This window comes from Dendrobium catenatum, unplaced genomic scaffold (genome assembly GCF_001605985.2).
Source record: "Dendrobium catenatum unplaced genomic scaffold, ASM160598v2 fragScaff_scaffold_370, whole genome shotgun sequence".
NCBI classification, from domain to species: Eukaryota; Viridiplantae; Streptophyta; class Magnoliopsida; order Asparagales; family Orchidaceae; genus Dendrobium; species Dendrobium catenatum.
Genome location: NW_021318832.1, coordinates 5,336,424 through 5,355,324, shown reverse-complemented (window position 1 = coordinate 5,355,324; position 18,901 = coordinate 5,336,424). Strand labels below are relative to the sequence as shown.

At 34.4% G+C, this 18,901-nt stretch overlaps 1 protein-coding gene across 1 annotated transcript; it reads right to left on the bottom strand.

Annotated features, from left to right (window-relative positions):
- Nucleotides 1–3,896: 3,896 nt before the first annotated feature.
- On the bottom strand, nucleotides 3,897–13,645 carry LOC110095483 (dolichol kinase EVAN). The gene is made up of 15 exons (XM_020821039.2): nucleotides 13,408–13,645; nucleotides 12,979–13,231; nucleotides 11,953–12,065; nucleotides 10,661–10,867; nucleotides 10,368–10,472; nucleotides 9,944–10,014; nucleotides 9,752–9,829; nucleotides 9,451–9,677; nucleotides 8,623–8,812; nucleotides 8,476–8,541; nucleotides 7,016–7,104; nucleotides 6,803–6,917; nucleotides 5,376–5,427; nucleotides 5,185–5,285; nucleotides 3,897–4,337 (listed from the first exon to the last, which is right to left on the bottom strand). Exons 2-15 carry the CDS (start codon nucleotides 13,164–13,166, stop codon nucleotides 4,224–4,226), a joined length of 1,716 nt encoding a protein of 571 aa, XP_020676698.1. The 5' UTR covers nucleotides 13,167–13,231; nucleotides 13,408–13,645; the 3' UTR covers nucleotides 3,897–4,223.
- Nucleotides 13,646–18,901: the final 5,256 nt, after the last annotated feature.

The following is an 18,901-nucleotide window of genomic DNA, read 5'->3' as shown; positions in this document are numbered from 1 at the left end:
GGCTCTGAAAATTCTCGTCCTGGCCTCTCCGTGGTTCCTTGCCTTTCTTTCGAGTTGTTGAGGAGAGTTTTAATGAGTAAATTCCGAGGCAAATTCTTAGAAGCAGATTGGATTTTGAATAAAGCATTACCCAGAGATTTCACCCCCATTTTGCGAGCACTTTATGATCTGAGTTTTGGTTTCCTATAGGTGCAAGCCCATATAGTTAATTACCCATCCGGATAATAAGAGAGAACTTTCGATTAAGGCTAGTCATCAAATGAATAAGTAGTATCCAGCATATAAGGATCCTTATCTCCAACAATTGGTTGCTTTGTCCAATGGTATCTTATAGACATAGGGTGAATATTTGTATACGGGGACAAAAATTTAAATCTATCTTAGCTAAAAGAGCGCTTTATGCCCTATCGGTCATATCCTATTGATTTATTGCTCAATAATTTAACGCACTGAGGAACATACGGGCTCTTGCTATAAACGTAATATAATGATGTCATTTGGTGGCAAAACCAAGTAGTCAGAGGATCCCAATCATAACTGTTTACCTATGGTGCAATTTGGACCTGACTAATTGAAAATAAATACTAGTAATATTCATGACCAGACATTCGCTCTTTGTGAGCATAAATGATTTTCGAATTTGTCTCCATTAGCAAATTGTTACGGATGATTGATGGATTTTGCTTTAAGTGTATGATGCTTTATTTCAATTTTAAATATTTTAGTTTTTTGTGAGTTTGAATTTCTCATGGGAATTTAGGAGTTATTTTAAATGTTTGTGGTCCCATCAGGTTGAGATTTTTTGTCTACAGAGCCATCATTGAGGTATTTATGAGCAATTTTATTTTGTCGGTTAAACCTTATCGACTATGTCTACTTGTCGACAAAAGATTGGGTTCGCCATCGCTTTTATTAATATGTTTTTATTGTTATAGGCCTTGAATGTCTAATATGAATATATAAAATAAATATTCTGGTCAACACCATAACCGTATATTTGTTTGATGATTCGAGTCATGTCGACTCCTATCTATTACATAGAAGGATCAAGCTTGATATTAAGTTCATCGTTTGACTTGCGCAACATCCTCGGACTTCACGTGTGTACGCATTCAAAATGCTTGTTGGGGTCCATGCGGGTAATCATAAATTAATGCATGAAGGGAGGTGTTTTTGCAGTGATCAGCTATGCAAATGACCCTTGTTGACATGCATGCAAGATTTTGGTTTTGGATTTGATAGACGTCTTTTGTTCGCTTTTATGCATGTTGCGGATCTGGTGGTGTGACGTTGTTTAGCAACACGTTAAGTTTCATTTGTCATGCATTGACAACATTGTTTAGTTTATCTTGTCTTCTACAAGTTGTTATTTTCCTCAACATTTAGCCTACGAGAATATGCTTCAGCCTACATATGAGCTGCACGGTGCGTTAGGAAACTCCTACTTATCTCTTGTGACTAAGCTGATTTACCTAGTGTGATAACATGGCACCACAAATTTATTACCTCAGCTTATTGGTGGCCTACTATTTTTATTGCTGATTCTCTGTTTTTGCTTACGAGTGAATCATATCGCAACGTTAGGGTTTAGGGTTTACAGGTCATTTACTACTTTATGCATCGTCGTGTACTAATAAACCTTATGATGCTGCTCATAGACATTGGCATTTATCACAACCTTTTTATATTTTCTGGTGGACGGTGAATCCCTCACAAAAACTCGTAGGTGTCTACATTTGTTGCATGTTGATCGCTTCTGGTTGCAAGAGATCGATGTATTTTCCTTGCATCCCCTAAAAATTTTTAATATACCCCACTGCCCCTTGTTTTAGGTGTGAAAGCAACTATGGAATAAATGAAAAAGTTTAGTTGTGGCAATAACATTTTTTCTTTCTTTCTGATCCGAGCTCAGGCTACCCTACCATGTGAATGGGGGCTTAGAGCATCTCCAACCGAACGTCAAACGTGCGTATGACGTCGTTCAGTCGCTCCAGCCGAACGCCAAATCTTTCGTCATTTACTTGCGGGTGAACAACGCGACATCAATATTGGCGTTGCACTGTTCACCCACGCTATTTTGCTCTCTCAATCGGATTTGACAAAAAAAACGTGCGAAAGGGGAGAAGGATCGTTACCTTCGCAGAAGCATCTAAAATGGAGTTTGATTGGAGCATAATCATAAAATTTTGGAGCTTTGCTGTATTTTATCGTGAAAAATTGAGTTCTCGGTTGGAGATGCCCTTAGCTGTAAGAGTTACTTGCACAGTAGATGGTAGGAAACACAATAAGGAACTAATGGATTTATGCCACGTAATTGTCTGACAAGTTAAAAGACAGTACTTGTTTTTTTTTTTGGTCCATTGTGGACAGTAATTATTATTATTTTAGTTTAGTTCGTCTAAGATTTTAATGTGATTACTATTTAATTAGTTTCTAAGGAAACATTTAAGAATTTTTTTTTTTCATTTTTATTTATTTATTTTATTTAGATATTGGTTGAAAATAAAGTATATTTGATATATAAAAATAAATTTTTATTTTAAACAAATATTGAATAACTTAATTTATATAGTGATGCAATGATCTTCACTAGAGAAATGATGCACTGTCAATTGAAGGAGAGATTATTAGGTGCGAAGTGCCCGTCCGGCACAAGCATTGACGGATGCTCGGTACCGCTGGGTACAGATGCCCTCACGTAATTGCGGAGGTGGTGGCCATAGAATGAAAATTTTGTAATCATTTTTTTTATTTATCAATCATAAAATAACTTTTCACTTTGAATTTATTTATTTTAATATTTAATTACTCTTAAATTAAAGCTGATTCGGCCCCTATATACAAGGAGAACTAATAAAAAATATATCTTTTGAATGCCAAAAATAATGTTGAAGCTATAAGTTTATCACATCAATATTTTGGAATCATTATTTGTACCTTTAAATTAAACCCTAAGGAGCTTTATTGAAAACTTGAAATGAAGGAATTGGCTTGCTATAGATTTCTATGTTTTGGGACAAAGTTATGTTTGATGACAACTTTTTATTTTCTATATATCCACCTCCCATTACATTAATATGATAATCTTCTAATACTAATTGCTTGTAATAAGATTTTGCTTTATTTTATATTCATCCAATCAAACAGGAAAAATAGTTCCCATTTATTCACTTTATAGACAATAGACAACCAAACAGTCTCAAAATATTTATTTTACACTTCATTTTTTTTTAGTAAACCAATCAACCCTTAAATGATATGGTGGAGAAGAAAGAAATATAGACCAACGCTGCAACACTGCATACCATTTTCAGAGTTATTGTAGTCCAAATAGCTTAGCACTGTTGCTTCGCCGAACTAATGTTCAGAACCACAACACTACTAAAAATTTTCATCTTTTTATATTTGCAGAAAAAAACATCCTTATTCGCCCAAATAGTCGTTAGCAGATTCATTGTTCTGATGAATGTTGGTTATTACACCAAAACCCCCTCTACCACGAAAAATTATTCTTTGCAGAGATAAGACGCTGAACGCCATCCGGAGACCAACCAGAATGCGCCGCCACGTCAGCAATACGAGCTGCGATACCCAGCACAGGGATGATATGGCGCATTATGATTGGTCTCTGGACGACGTTCAACATCCACACATAATAATTAATCCTCTACCACACCATGGCATCATACATTCCAATAATTTTGCCATTTAAGAGCATTACAGAAGACCAAAATGGTAAAACCTCCAAAAAAAAAAAAAATAGCAGCCTTCCTCAGCACCAACCAAAACTTGTAATTCTACTTAGAACTTTTTACTTCTTTTTCAGTTAAGTTTTAGCATAAATTACAGACAATTCATCTGAAACACAAAAAAATTCTAAATTATATCTACAAATAGGCGATTCTAAATGCAGTAAATTAACTGCAATAAATGTGATTAACTTCTGCAAAAGATTAGGCTCTGCAAATACAAGTAATACTATAGCTGTGGTACGTGAACTACACTAAATTATTGCTCTCACTCTTTGCCTTCCATTTATGATAAATTATTCTATGCGGAGTCCGAACAGAAAGAACCGTTCGGACTTTGATTGTGCACACAGTGTATATACTGATTTGATACACACTGTGTACACTCACATATCCGAATTGTTCTTAAAAAAAAATACATGTATGAGAGTGGGGAGCTTTACTGTACATAACTCTGCAAAAATTCTTCCACACTCACAAGCAGAGAAGGCTGTAGAATACAAGAGGGATAAAAGCATTATCAAGCTGTGTCGTGTAAGCCTCCAATAAGCCAGTCAGGGTAACTGCAACGACCAGTGAGAACCAGTGCTGCTAAGAAAAACGATATGAGCTTTGAATCATATTAATCCATTATTGAAAAGAAGAAAGTCACATATTTCAGTTCAACTGATTATCATTCTAAGTCGATCATATATGCATATTTCCCTAGTTGGTGGATATGGCAGAGCAAATCATATAAATGATTATTAAATATCCTCACTATTTTGAAGATCAATGCTTCTCTCACATTAGCATGGCAAGCAATCCTTATTTGCAAGTCATACTTTACCTCCAATGCATTTATGCGAAAATGAACATAAAGATGATGCGACACCGACACCGACACTGACACCGACACGTATATTATTGAAAATATAAGACACTAACATGTGTATATATAACTAAAAATATCATATAATAATTGTGCAAAGTAAATGAAGACCAAATGCATGTGCGGATACGGACGCCATCTGGAGGCCAATCAGAACGCACTACATCACTGTGTACCGGGTGACGTGGTGCACTCTGATTCGCCTCTTCACGGTCAAGTGTCGCATAAAATAATCTCTCCCAAAATTCCATAGCATGTGTGGGAGCACACATGGAGTGCTATGGCATCTTTTAACTTTAGATCTATCTTATTAACACATGCAACCATCGCTTGAAAATGTAAAATTTTCAGAGAGAGTACATGTTCATCCTTTAAATATAAATAAAATTTTATCCCAATTAACTCTAATGCCAATAGATCACGCACATATTCCCAAACCAGCAGAGAACATTTTTTTAGACCAACTTCTTAATTTTTGCCATCCCAATACCAGAGTGACTAAGCTCCAGTGCTAACTGAGTTTTGTTAAAAAATATTTGTTTGAATAGTAGTAAGATATCAAACCTGAGAGAGTATAGAACCGGTGGAGGCAAGTAGAGGTAGTAAAAGTGAGCACGAAGCGAGGACTGACGTTATGCCTGCTGCGGTACCTTCAATTGTCTTTTCTGTGGGCATAAACATAATTATCACGTTAACAGTTCAATAGAAAATAAACCCATTACTATGAGAAATGGATGGTTCAAAAGTTATCTTACTTCCAGTTTTGCTCCACCGCAGAACACCATACTTATGACCGACCATTGAAGCCTGAAGAAATATATGGCTACATTGAGTATCGCAAATCTATGATATCCACCCACATATTAACAGTTCATATATTGAAAGTTGAAAAAAGTGTGCATAGACAAAATTAAGATTTTTTTTTTACTCAATTAGGCTTGTTACAACCTTAGTTCAACAGGTTATGGTTACATCAATTTCACTTTATTCTTTCTCAACATATCATTCTCCAAATCTAGAGAGGGTCTTTTGAAAACAAAATATAAAAAAATACTACAGTTGTAGGAAAATGAACAATTATTATAAGCACAATCATAATTATTATTAAGCCTTCAATTAAAACCTTGAATTAAATAGTTTTAATACTCTAATGTTGACTAAGTTCAAGTGTTTTATACCGTTTTAGATAACATACTATTTTAAAATGCAATGCTATGAAAAGATGATATCAAGATATGATATAACTTTAGATATAATAATATTGTTAGTAAGTCACGATAATTTTTGGATAATGTTTTAGTATGTAATTTTTACATAATAATATTAAAACGCTTAATAGTAAATACAAATATGCATGATAATGTTTAATCACAATAAAAATGATGTCAATGTTTTTGATATATTACAATCACGAAATATTAAACTGATCAAATCTCCTAGACATAATATTAATTATAGCTATTACTCCAGTCATTAAATCTTTAAAATCAGTTATTAACTATAATAATATTAAACTAATTTAAACCATAGTTATTGGTCAGTTTATAATTACATCAACTGATCAATTACATACTAGATAAGGAATTCAATTAACATAAGGGGTAATTAAATGATATCAACACAAATGGTCATACATAAAATCAAGCTTGAAATCAATCCCAAAAATTTATTTATTATTAAAAAAATATTATTATATTTTTAAAAAATTTAAGATAATCTTTTTATTAATTTTTAAATATTATCAACAAGTATTTAAACTAGAATTTCGACACTCATTGTCTTTATTTTTATTTAATGAACTCTGTGCTCATAAAGCAAGTGTATTTCAAAAAGGAGTTAATATGCATGATTAATCCTAGTTTTCATAACATGACTATGATTTTTAACAACTAAATTTATCCTAAAACTATTTATCAATAATGATTTAAAAAAATTCTCAAAATTTTTATTAATATGACCATTATTACAATTACTTGTGATGATAAATTTATTCAATTGATCTCTTTATTTAAAAAAATAATAAATGAATATATTCTAAAATTTTATAATATTTTTAAAATATTTTTCACATGAACTTAGTGAAAATACAATTAAACTAGTTCTTACATATGTTAAATTAAAATCTTAGCTGTTTTGCAGATGTCAATATGACCTGATTACTAAACAAGAAAAGAGTACTAACCATAGTGTCACCAATTCCCAAACTCAAAATCCCAGCAAATGGGGAAAGAGGTCTATCATTAAAACCAGAGGACATCCATTTAGGAATAGCACAACCCAGTAGAAGAGAGAAATGACTGCAAATAAAGGATCATAGCAAAGCATTATTAATATTCATATTTGCTGAACTTATTAAGTTCCTTCATAGATAAAAGGAAAACATGGCAGTTCGTACCTGACAATGAGAATCTCTGAATCGCGATGATCAGTAAAGGCATTCATAAACTGATGCACCATATGTCCAAAGGGCCAAATACTCCAAACCTGCAAAGAATTTGGAAGTTCAGAGTAAGATTGATTATATATATATATATATATATGGATCTGTAGACCGTTATTGTTTAGATAAATGTTTCAAATCAGTTCTGACAATATTATTTGTAATTATCTAGCTTGTTTTTCATTCAATTCCTTTCTTTGAGAAGAATGTGCAGCTATCGATAAGATAATGTTTTCTGGCACCTTCTGAGAAAGTTATATGTTGTCAAATGCAGCTTCTCGTAATCTTTGTACATTGATGAGATTCCCTATAACGCATATTCAATGTTGGACATTCATCTGATTACCTTCCCTAGAAAGTTGGAGTCAACTAATGCTTCATTTGGGACAGCCTTTTTAATGCTTCTTGAAGCAGCTTTTTAATATAAAATTTTAAATTGTATACTAAAAAGTTGCTTCAAAAAGCAGTAAAAAAGCCGTCACAAACAAAGCCTAAATTTTCACAACATATCCAAATCTTATAGCCATTATCTGAGCAAAAAAGAAAGAAAGAAAGTTCTTATGACAGCCATATAGAAATCACATATTAAAATCCTGCACTTTGCACCATATTCTATTCAATAACGCATAGGTGGGTTTTTTTATAACTTCATGAAGTCCTGAAACTACTGAGGTACCCTAGAAGCACATTGAATTTTATCTATGCAACTTTTATCTGTGTATTAGTCATGTCCTCATTTATCTCAAGCAGATATAATGGAAATGTATTGACTTTCAACAAAATTGGTCTCTTATATTTCATATTCATAACTCAACAACAAAATTACTTATAACAACCTCTTTATTCGCTAAATCAAATCTCATAATATAGTTGTATCAGTTTCAGTCACTCTTCTAAAGAGTTTTGGTCAAAGAAGCAGTTTATAAATAATATCAGAAGTTGTTTCCCTCCCTGCAACATTTTCACTTATGTTGTTGAATTACTTCGAAAATGTTATACATGTTAAATATGTTTTAAATGGTTAGTATGTTTACAAAACATTTAAAAATAAAATAAATAAAGTTATTTAACATTCAATGTGTTGAGTTGTATTTGACCATGAGAACTGTTTTAAAAAAGATTTTTGGGGTACACAACGAGGCTCTCCTGAAGATGGTTTGAGGCAAAAATGCCTTACGGTGTTGAAGAGGGTAGGTGCTTAGGTTAGCGTTAGTCCTGTGGGGCTTAACATTCCATAAGGTTTGGGTGCCGCTCTAGGCTCCAAGGCTAATTATCATTTTCAGTAGTTTAAATAACTATAGATAGAGAATAGAAAATCCTTAAGTAAGCATTAGATACATAACTTAAACAAATAACTAAATTTTGCATGTTTCTAAAGAGAAGCTAATTTAAAAAAAGAGATAAAAATAACTTACTCGCATCATTTCTAAAATCAAGAAAGCTGCCAAGGCTGCACCAAATGCTAGGTCTAGAAAAGCAGGCTGCAAAATTTGGATTTTTAATAGTTAGCCTAAAATTTATGCGCTGGTGAACAGATTAAAAACTGTCACATTGCTTACTACCTCAAAGATAACTCCAGGAACAAATATCAGAACAGCCACCAAATGATAATATTTTCGAAGTAGAATCCTTTCAGTTTTGCTATTTTTTGAAATATTATAGAACCGGAAAACAGACACACAGAGAACAACGATCCAATAGAAACATAAAGAAATCCGCCTGAGTGGCTCTGTGAACAAAAAATTAAGTACCCTGAAAAAGCAAGATAAAAACAAAAGTATAAATGCACTGCTAAGAGTTGCAATTATTCAAAATAGTCAATGATATCCTCAAATAAACAAAGGAAAGGATGAGCTTTAACAAATAAAGAAGTTCGCCAAATAATAACTTTATCCATGCCATTTATCTAAGATCTTCACCACACTGGCTCACAGTTAAAATGATTAAACAAACATTCTATGTTAGCATCTTTGGTATGTCATTTGAGCCAAAAATATGCCAGAATCAACAACATTGTCGAAGATTTTTTAAAAGTGACACAAATTAGACAATACGAAACCAATAGAATTGCTGCAAGTTTTCTGTAAAATTGAGTGACAGGATGAAAGCTTGAGTCATGTTGGCCCCGTTGTTAGAAAATCTCTAGTTGTTGTTGCCAGCTTCCTTTGCTTAGTAAGTTGAAAGCTGATGATCCCATGAGCGCTATTAAACTAAGGCTATGGGGTTTTCTAAGAATTATTTCAATTGTATTCGTTCATAAGTAGGGTGTTCTTTCATTTGTGGCTCCTATTTCCAATATAATAGACATTTAGAAATATAACATTTGTTTCACACATAAAAGAACAAGTAGATCAAGCTACTCCCAATAGCAAATATAATGAAAATCATACCATAGCAAAGGATGCATCGCAAAATCCTGTGTGAAGTGGATCAAAGCAGGAACCAATATGGTCAGCATGAGTGATAAAGAAGCATAAAAAAATACAGAACTTCCAATCACCCTTGGAATCCATCTATCAACAGCTTGCACTTTAACCGAGCTACAAATTGTCAATTCCCACATTTGAAGAGAAAGCTTGTAAAAGAGAGGGAAGAGTAGAAGACCAGTCAACCCTCCCTACATGAAAAAAATAAATAAAAGGTTAAATGAATGTCAAAAGTTTTTTAATAAATTGATTTGCAAGATTTTACCTGAATAATTGTGCTTATTTCACTACTGCCATCGTGACCAAGAAAATCAAATATTGTTGATTCAGATGTCAATTTCATCTGTCAAAAAATTTGAGTACCTTAATCAGGTTAATAGTGATCTCCTTTTTCTTCTACAACAAATAAATAAAAATATAAGGCAAAAATGATATTACAAATTTCTAGTTGATATACCTTTGACAAAACATTTGCCAACAAGTCACCAAAATAAAGAACTATGCCATTGGATACCAGCAGACCTTCACCTGAGAAGAAAACAAATAGTTTAAAACATAGAATGTAGAACTTAATAATTTAAGAAAATATGATAACCTTTAAATTGAAAACGCCATCAATTTGCAAGAAAAAAATAGTATTAAAAGCAACTATCATACTCAATTATATAGTATAAACCACAACTGGGAATAGAATATGCAAAAAAAAGAAATAGCACTAATCCTAGTAATGTAACTGGATGTATTTTCTGTGTTAATTATCTTAAACGAATAGCTCAAAAAAAAAAAAAAAACTAATTTCCAGGTCAAACATATTTAATTTAACTCACAAATAGCTCTTGTTGGTAATAAAGAACAGAGTTGAAACACCTACAGATCTATACCTATTGAAGCACTTGATGGAAAAGTGCAAAGAATATGCTTCAGAAGTACCATAGTTGTCAGTCCATAGCAGAACAGCCATAACAGGTTCATTACAACATACCAGTCTGTGGAGTCAGTTAAGAAATCAAAATCTTATCATAAAAACATCAATCTCTAAGGCGATAACAAATTTAGATAATCTACCAAATAAAGCTTTGCTATTAGAAATCTTTAGAGCATAGAGTCGTATCATTTCCTTTAGAAAAAAGTTAGACCAAGACAAAGGAAAGGAAAGGAAAGGAAAGAAACCAACCGCTAGACGATTTTCTGTCCAAAGAATGATAGCATAGTAGACCATAAACAACCATGCAGAATAAACTGTATTTCGAAGCTTGAGCTCTTCGCAAATGCAAACTATTGGTACTGCTGCAAGAATATTTCAGTATAAACGAAAGGAAGCTAACAACAGCAAAGCAACAAGAACATGCCGCCCAAAATTGAAGGCTAAAATATGAAAGCCCTGCCAAGAAAAAATAGAACATCATAATCAGCAAAAGATAGTAAAATTACTCATCAATATAAGAATAATTATCCAGCATTAAATACAAATCCACCAAAAAAAAATTTAAAAGTAAATAGCATATATCATCCCAGAAATGTTAACAGTCAAAGCTTAAATGGCACCATTAGCATTCTAAGGCAGTTAATAATCTAGATGAATTCCCATAACAACAAGCTAACATTTTTTGTAGCCTGATATTATGGTATATCTTTAATTATTGTCAAGGGCCTATCTACAAGGACAACAAGATGAGTGCAGGGGCGGAACCGGCCTTAATTTTTAGAGGGGACAAAAATATAAAAATATATACAAGAAAAAATTCAAAATCAAATTCTTATATTGCATTATAATTATTAAATAAAAAAATTACAAATTTTGCTTTCTAGTATACAAAAAAATATTTTAGATTTCGTTTCTAGCAAGCTTCATTTTTATACACCTTCCAATCTATTTAAATTAGTCTACAATAATAGATAAAATTAATATTCTAATCAATTACCCCAATTATCTATATGCTATTATGTTAAAATTATATGCAGAAAGCAAAATTTAATGTGTTTCAACTCCTACATTCTTTCTGTCAAACAAGTACTAGAACTCGGTGGTAATAGTGGCTTCTAAGAAATTCAAAACTAGACCCAGCATTACCATTGGCGTGTAATGCACCATAATTCCATAGTTGGAAAGACTATTTATGGCTTTATGCTTAAATAACTAAGAAAGTAATAATTTTCTGAAAGAAGAGCAATTATCTCAAACAGAGCAGGTGGATAATCGGAGCGAAAATATATACAAATAGAAAACGTTAAAAAAGTTTTTTTTTGGAAGATGAAAAAAGTCTTAGGACAAAAAATAATATTCAAAGGGGCAAATTATCCAATAGCTCTTATTCTAAAAAGAATTTTAATTTTTTTAGGGGGGGCAATTGCCCCCCCTGCACCTTAGGCAGTTCCGCCCTTGGATGAGTGAATATGAATAGAAAGATCAAACCACACATTATCTATGAACGCCTAAATCTAGTTAAATAAAACTATAACTCTTACATTCAGGTCCAACCTCATGGTTTGAAATTGCTCTTGACATTTGTATCATCCTGGATAGCATAAGAGAGGGTAGTGTAACAGTAGCTAAAAGTATCCCAGAAGCTGCACCAGACCTAAGAAAGATAATTCCATCAGATTTAAGTGCAAAAAGAATTGTACTTCATGGTGATATGAATAAACCTTCCTATTATCACATAATATACATCGCAAATAAGAGTGAACCAAGTAGCTATACAAGGCCACATGAGAGCCTGTAATAAATGAAAAAAAGTACACAGCTAAAACTTTTCTTAGAGATCACTGTTGTGTGCTATGATGTGTTTTTTATGCATAAAAATACAAAGGTTGAGAGGATTATTAAAATAAGTTTTAGATATAACTGTTATAATGGCAATCTTAGGCTTCGTTTGGGACGGCTTCCTTGATGCTTCTTAAACCAGCATTTTAGTACAAAAATTAAATTTTTTGTACTAGAAAGCTGCTTCAAGAAGCAGCAAGAAAGTCATCCCAAAGAAGCCTTAAGCTTTAAAATTTTCCAAAATAAGTTTTGCACATGAAAATAACTTAAAAAAGTAAAGTTATTGAAATTACTATAGCTTACTAGAGATTGAAATAAATGAAGAAAGGGCATGGTCTTTTCAAAACATTTAGTAACAAACAACAGATGAATCTCAAAGTTGACGTTCAAGTGCTTACGGCTGGGCATGAAGCCCAGTGGTATTGCACCTTATTTTAAAAATGGAGGCCTAAGATTCTATTCTTGCTAAAAAAAGTGCTTAAAGCTTTCAAAAATGAATGCACAAAAGTAATATCAAATAGAACAGATCCAAATTGTCAGATATAAATAAACATTTCATTAAAGCCAATCAATTTTATAAAATATAGGGCATATCTACTCGTAAGGTAGACTAGATAAGACTGAATAGTGATTATTAACCAAATCAGAAGAAGGGCGTGCAAGGAAACAGAAAATTTTGAAAATAAATCTAAATGGACAAAATATAACTCATGTGCAAGCGAATCAACCTATTCTTATAGCAATCTAGGGCAGAGGAGTTCTCTATGGATATCTCAACGAGGACACCGGCGATCGCGAGGAGGACGAGTGCCGCCGACTCGTATGCGAAGGAGAACGGAACGGTGAAGAGGATGCGAGAGACGAAGAGGAAGACGACGACCCTCTCGCCATTGAAGAGCTCGAACGCTCCGGCCATGGCACGAGGAACTCCTAAGAGCCCGTTTGGATGCAGGATTTCTTGCCGATTAAAGAAGCTAAATCCTGCCAAACACCAAAAAAATACAAATTTAAATCTCACGGTGAGTCTACACTCCACTTCACGGCATTTTCTACTTTTTTGTGCTAAATCCTGGATTTAGCAAACCCCGTTTTTTGGCGGATTAACGGGATTTAGCCGAAGAAACGCGGGAAAGGGTGAAACTGTGAAACATCGTTACCTTCGCAGCAGCGAGCGAGCTCCCGTCGTAACTTCCGATCCAACCTCGTCGAACCGTCGTGGCTTCCGATCCGACGGGGAAGGGAAGTCGTCGAAGGAGGCAAAGGAAGCTAGCGATTCGTCCAAAACTCTACTTCAGGTGAAGAAGGCGAAGTCGAGCCGCGTCGAAGAAATCGAGCGAAGGAAAAGCAAACCCGTTGCCCGTGAGTCCGTGACTAGGTCTGTGAACGTTGTGTACCATTGCCTCGGATTTCATTTATGCCGAAATCGAGCGAGCCGCGTCCCAGGATTTCATTCATGCCGGATTTACGAAATCCTGCGGTTAAAATTATTTGGTAATATTCATTATAAATTCTGTAAAATATTACTGCTTGACTATAGAGCATTAAATTCAAAAACTAGCATACTTTTATTTATTCTTGTGATAATAGAGGATTTACCGGGAAAAGGGGTAATTTTCTGTCTACCGCGTGTTTCACTCACGTAAGATTTGGCTTTGCATTCTAGGCTGTTTGGTTGGATTTGGCTCAAATTCGCCTAGGTCTAAAAGTGAATTAAAGGTTCGATCAGTTTCTCGTTGTTCTGTTTGATTAAAATTCGTTTGTGATCGTTTAATTAACTAAACAAATAAACTTGAACAATATTTTAGATACTCGATTCTTAAATAAACAAACTTGATCACTAATGCGTTCGGCTCGTTTATGTTCGCGAACAACTTCATTTGAAGTTCGTGAACAAGCTCAAAATTAAGCTTGATAAGAAGCTCGATTCATGTTCGATTTTAAACTCATGAATAAGCTCGATAAAAATAATTAATATTTGATTATATAATTATTAAATATAAATAATATAAATGTATTTGTTCAAGTTTGTTTATTTAACGAACTAGGTTTTCTTTCTTTCCTATTTTCTCGTCGAGGCACTCTAACGAATCTTCTTATTTCTCCGCTCATCCTTCTCCCCGACGACGTCCCCGACAACGTTGAAGCTCGTGTTGACGGTAAGTTTTGGCTTCAAATATTACTTCAATTAGTTCTTTTAACTTCTTTATCGTAATGTTGCATAATAACCTTTAGGGGAGGGATTTTATGAGGGGAAGGTTGGGTCTCCATTGAGCAAAGAGCCTTAAATTTACTATTTGTAATAATAACTTTAGAAGAGATGGGAGAAGGTTGCATTGGGAAAGAATGAGAAAGAGCAAGAGCATCCACCATAGACAATTGCTTTTATTATAAATGTAATTGTTCATAGATATTGATATATCATCAAAAAAATTATCTTGATCTGGCGCAAATCTCAATGCAAAATCAAGTAGGAAACTTTCAAAATTAAAATTGAGACCATTTGAACTCCGAATTCAACAAACTTACATTCAAACTGAACGTCTTGGAAATATGAACCCAACAACACCAAATTCGACTCAATCCGAGCCCAAATGGATCCAAATCAAGGGTCCGAAGCGCTGTTGGAGGTTTGAACCACAATTTGGGTTACGAAACGGTTTCGAAAAATGAGGTGCTTATAGTCGAATCGAGCGGCTCGACGAGACAAATCCAACGAGCCCAAGATCGCCAAATTCCAACATCATTAAGACCTTCAATTATCTGAAGAACGGTGCACAATCAAGGGATTCAACATCGGTCGTCCATCCAACCACTCCCCATTTACCCTTGATCTCTTACCTATTTACGGGCCATGCCACTCCAGAAAATTTATAAATAGACCCCTCATTTCTCTTGAGGGATGGGAGGGAAGGAAGCAAGAAGAGAAGAAGGAAGAAGACCACCGCTGGAGTTTCGCCGGATCACCGCCGGACCTTCGTCGGACCACCACATGAGGCCCTCGCCTTCACCGAACCACCACTTGAGGCCCTCACCTCCGCCGCACCACCGCCTGTCGTCGTTGCTCCGCTGGATCACCACTTGAGGCCCTCACCTCCGCCGGACCACCACTTGACGCCGTTGCTACACCGGACCACCACCTGAGGCCCTCACCTCCGCCGGACCACCGCCTGATGCCGTTACTCCACCAGACTACCACTTGAGGCCCTGTGCTCCACCAGAACATCACCTGAGGCCCAGAATTCTGCCGGACCACTACTTGAGGCCTTGAGCCCCACCAGGCCACCACTTGATGCCCATAGTTCTCCCAGAATATTGCCGACTTCTATCACCATATAACGGTCTTTCTAACCCTGGTCTTCTGCCGACTACAGTCCTTCTGACCTCTGTCACCTACTACGGTCCATCTAACCTCCACCATTAGACAACGATTTTTCTGACCATGGTCTCCTGTCGACTACGGTCTTTCCGACCTCCATCACCAGATAACGGCCTTTCTGACATCGGTCTTCTGCCGACTATGGTCCTTCCGACCTCTGTCGCCTACAATGGTCCTTCCGAACTCCATCACCAGACAATGATCTTTCTGACCTCGATCTCCTGACGACTACGGTTCTTTCGACCTACATCACCATACAACGATCTTTCTGACCTCTATCTCTTGCCGACTACGGTCCTTCTAAAACCCATCATAGATAATGACCCTTCCAACCAAATAAACATGTCTATATTATAACTCTCACCATGTAATGCTCTCTATATGACATATATTTGTAACAGCAAGCCAAGGCCTTCTCCCTAAGAAGGGCCTCATTTGTAATCGACTACAAATACTACTGGATTCATTCAAACTAGGCTAGGCCCTCTGGTTTTTCCCCTTTTTCAGGGGTTTTCCACATAAAAACTCTATTATCTCTTATGAATACTACACCCTCTCACTTATTTGATTGTGTGCTAGATCTTTGTACAATGCTTAGACATTAAACTATATATTTATCTACCGCCGCGAATACTCCAGGACGCAACAGATATGTTCATGAACGTATTTCTTTGATAGTTAAGTAAAAAAATTTAGATATGTTCGTGGACATGCTCGATGTAATCGTTTGTTAGGAAGCTCGATAAAGCTCGTTTGCTAAGTTCATGAACATCTAAAAGTATAGCTCATTTATAGCTCGTTCATATTTGTTTGTTTAAAGCTTGATAAGCACTAAATGAATGAACATGAACTGAACATGAACCAAACATGAATACTCATTAATTTAAATGAACCAAACATGAACACAAACAATAAAGCTCGAGCAAACATGAACCAAACTTGAACAACCTGATATTAAATGAACACAAACATACTCGGCTCGGCTCGGCTCATTTACAGCCGAATGTCAGAATTTGAAAATGGAAATCCAGAAAAAGGGAAAAAAAACTATGGAACATTGCTTAGTTGAAATGATTCTACTGGTGTTTGACCATATTACAAATCTCTACTCGTCCCTTAACTTAAGGACAATGAGAATACAATATATTGAAGAATATGTAAAACTTTATATGAGTATTCTTGATCTTGAATAAATGATAGATATTATAAATCTGATGGTAGCAGTCAGGAGAATGTTCACCAATGGTCTGACGATGGTCGGATATTCAGTGATAATCAACAGAAAGGTGGAGGCTTGGTAATGTTTGGAGATATGGAGGTAGTCAATGGATCAATGAAAATCCAACGATAGTCGATGGTCAAGAAGAGATCCGGCGGCCACCAACAAATAGGTGGAAGTCTGTCGACAATCAATGGTTGAGAAGAGATTTGGCAGTGAGCAACAAATGAGCAAAAGTTCAATGACAGTCGGTGGTCCGTAAGAGATCCGGCGGAGGCCAACAATACGACAGAAGTTCTGAAACGGTCGGTGGTTCGTAAGAGATTCGAAGGTGGCAGCACTGACTGGAGAATACAAGTGAGCTTTCTAACTTTCTCTTCTCTTCCTCCTCCCCTCGTGTCAAGAATGATGATTTTTTTATAGTTTTTTTGGAGTAACATGCCTCATAATTATGGAGATCTTGGACAAATTTGGAGTGTTATATCGGTCATCTCATACTAATTCGCTTGATCATGAAGCATTAATCGAGCAGTTAAGTACCTTAATGATGTCAAAATTGTGTGCTCTTGGGCTCGTTAGATTTGGCACATTGAGTAGCACGATTCGACTATATGCATGTCATATTCAGATATCATTTGCTCATCTTATTAATGTTTTGAAGCTTCCAAGAATGTTTTGGTCCTTTAATTTGGGCTCATTGGACTCAAATTGGACTGAATTTGGTGTCCTTGCATTCATCTCCATAAGATATTCAATCTGATTATAATCTTGCTGAAATCAGAGTATAGATGGTCTCGAATTTTATTCTAAAGTCTTCAATATAGTTTTGCATCAAGATTTGTGTTTGATTAAGACAATTTTTAGCGACATATCAAGTTTGTATAGAAGCCATGTTATAATTGCCAGCACAAACCCACTATTTGTTCTACATGAACAATAATCAAGCCTTTATGTTTTGCAGCATATGCTCTTTTTTTTTTTCATCATTGCCTTATCATTAATCTAACATAAGAGCCATTTAATGATATAATTATATCATTTTTTTACATTTAATCATTAATGATTTTTCAATAAAAATGATTTATTTTCTATAATTATTTAAATATAAAAAATTTGAAATTATCTTAAAATATCTTTCTACATATGATAAGAAAGTTTCATTTGTTAAAAAAAAACCTATATATTTAATAGATATTCATATTCTAATAAACTGCTCCATTTATATATGCATTTCATCAAACAAATTTAATTCACAATTTTAAGAAAGAACCCTCATGTATTTTGAATATGAGTCAATTGAAGAAAAATTATCACCATGAGCAATATGCCACCTCTTCAACACAACAATTAATTTTTTTTACATATTTATCTTTTATAAAATTGCATAAGTATGTAGCTTTGCATCAATGGTGGTGGAGCTGGTGAAAGCGGCCGAGGTGGCAATGGTGGTTGTGTTGCTTGTAGCGACTATCTCTTCTTTTAGCTTTATTGAACCAATGTGATCATTCCAGATTCGGCCAGATGAACCTTGCCGGCGGAATGAGATAGAAAACCACTGTACTTTCGACATTTTTTAATGAAATTTGATTTTTTTTACTATGTGTTTGTTGCTCCAAAGATTGGATTTTTTTTGTTGGGGATTGGAGTTGGTTTTAATGAAATTTGATTTTACTTTAGATTAGTGCTATACTTTCCATAAAAACTATACAAAACTCATGTAATATTATTTATTGATTGAATTGATCATTAAAACTTTTTCAAGCAAAGATTTATGACACTCTCCTCATTTTAATTAAATTAACTAAACAAAATGATTCTAAATACTTTTTTTATATATATAAATTAAAATTAGAACTGTGTTATCATATGAATTTATATAAAAAAAATTAAATCAATCTCATCAAATATTTATGTGATATTAAGAAAATAATTGCAAAACACAATCTATGAGTGCTTTAAACTTTATTGATCCATCTATTTATTTTTAAAATATCAATACAAAGTATCACACATCTCATTCTAATTTCACACTTCGTTCAAATCTCATTGCAATTTC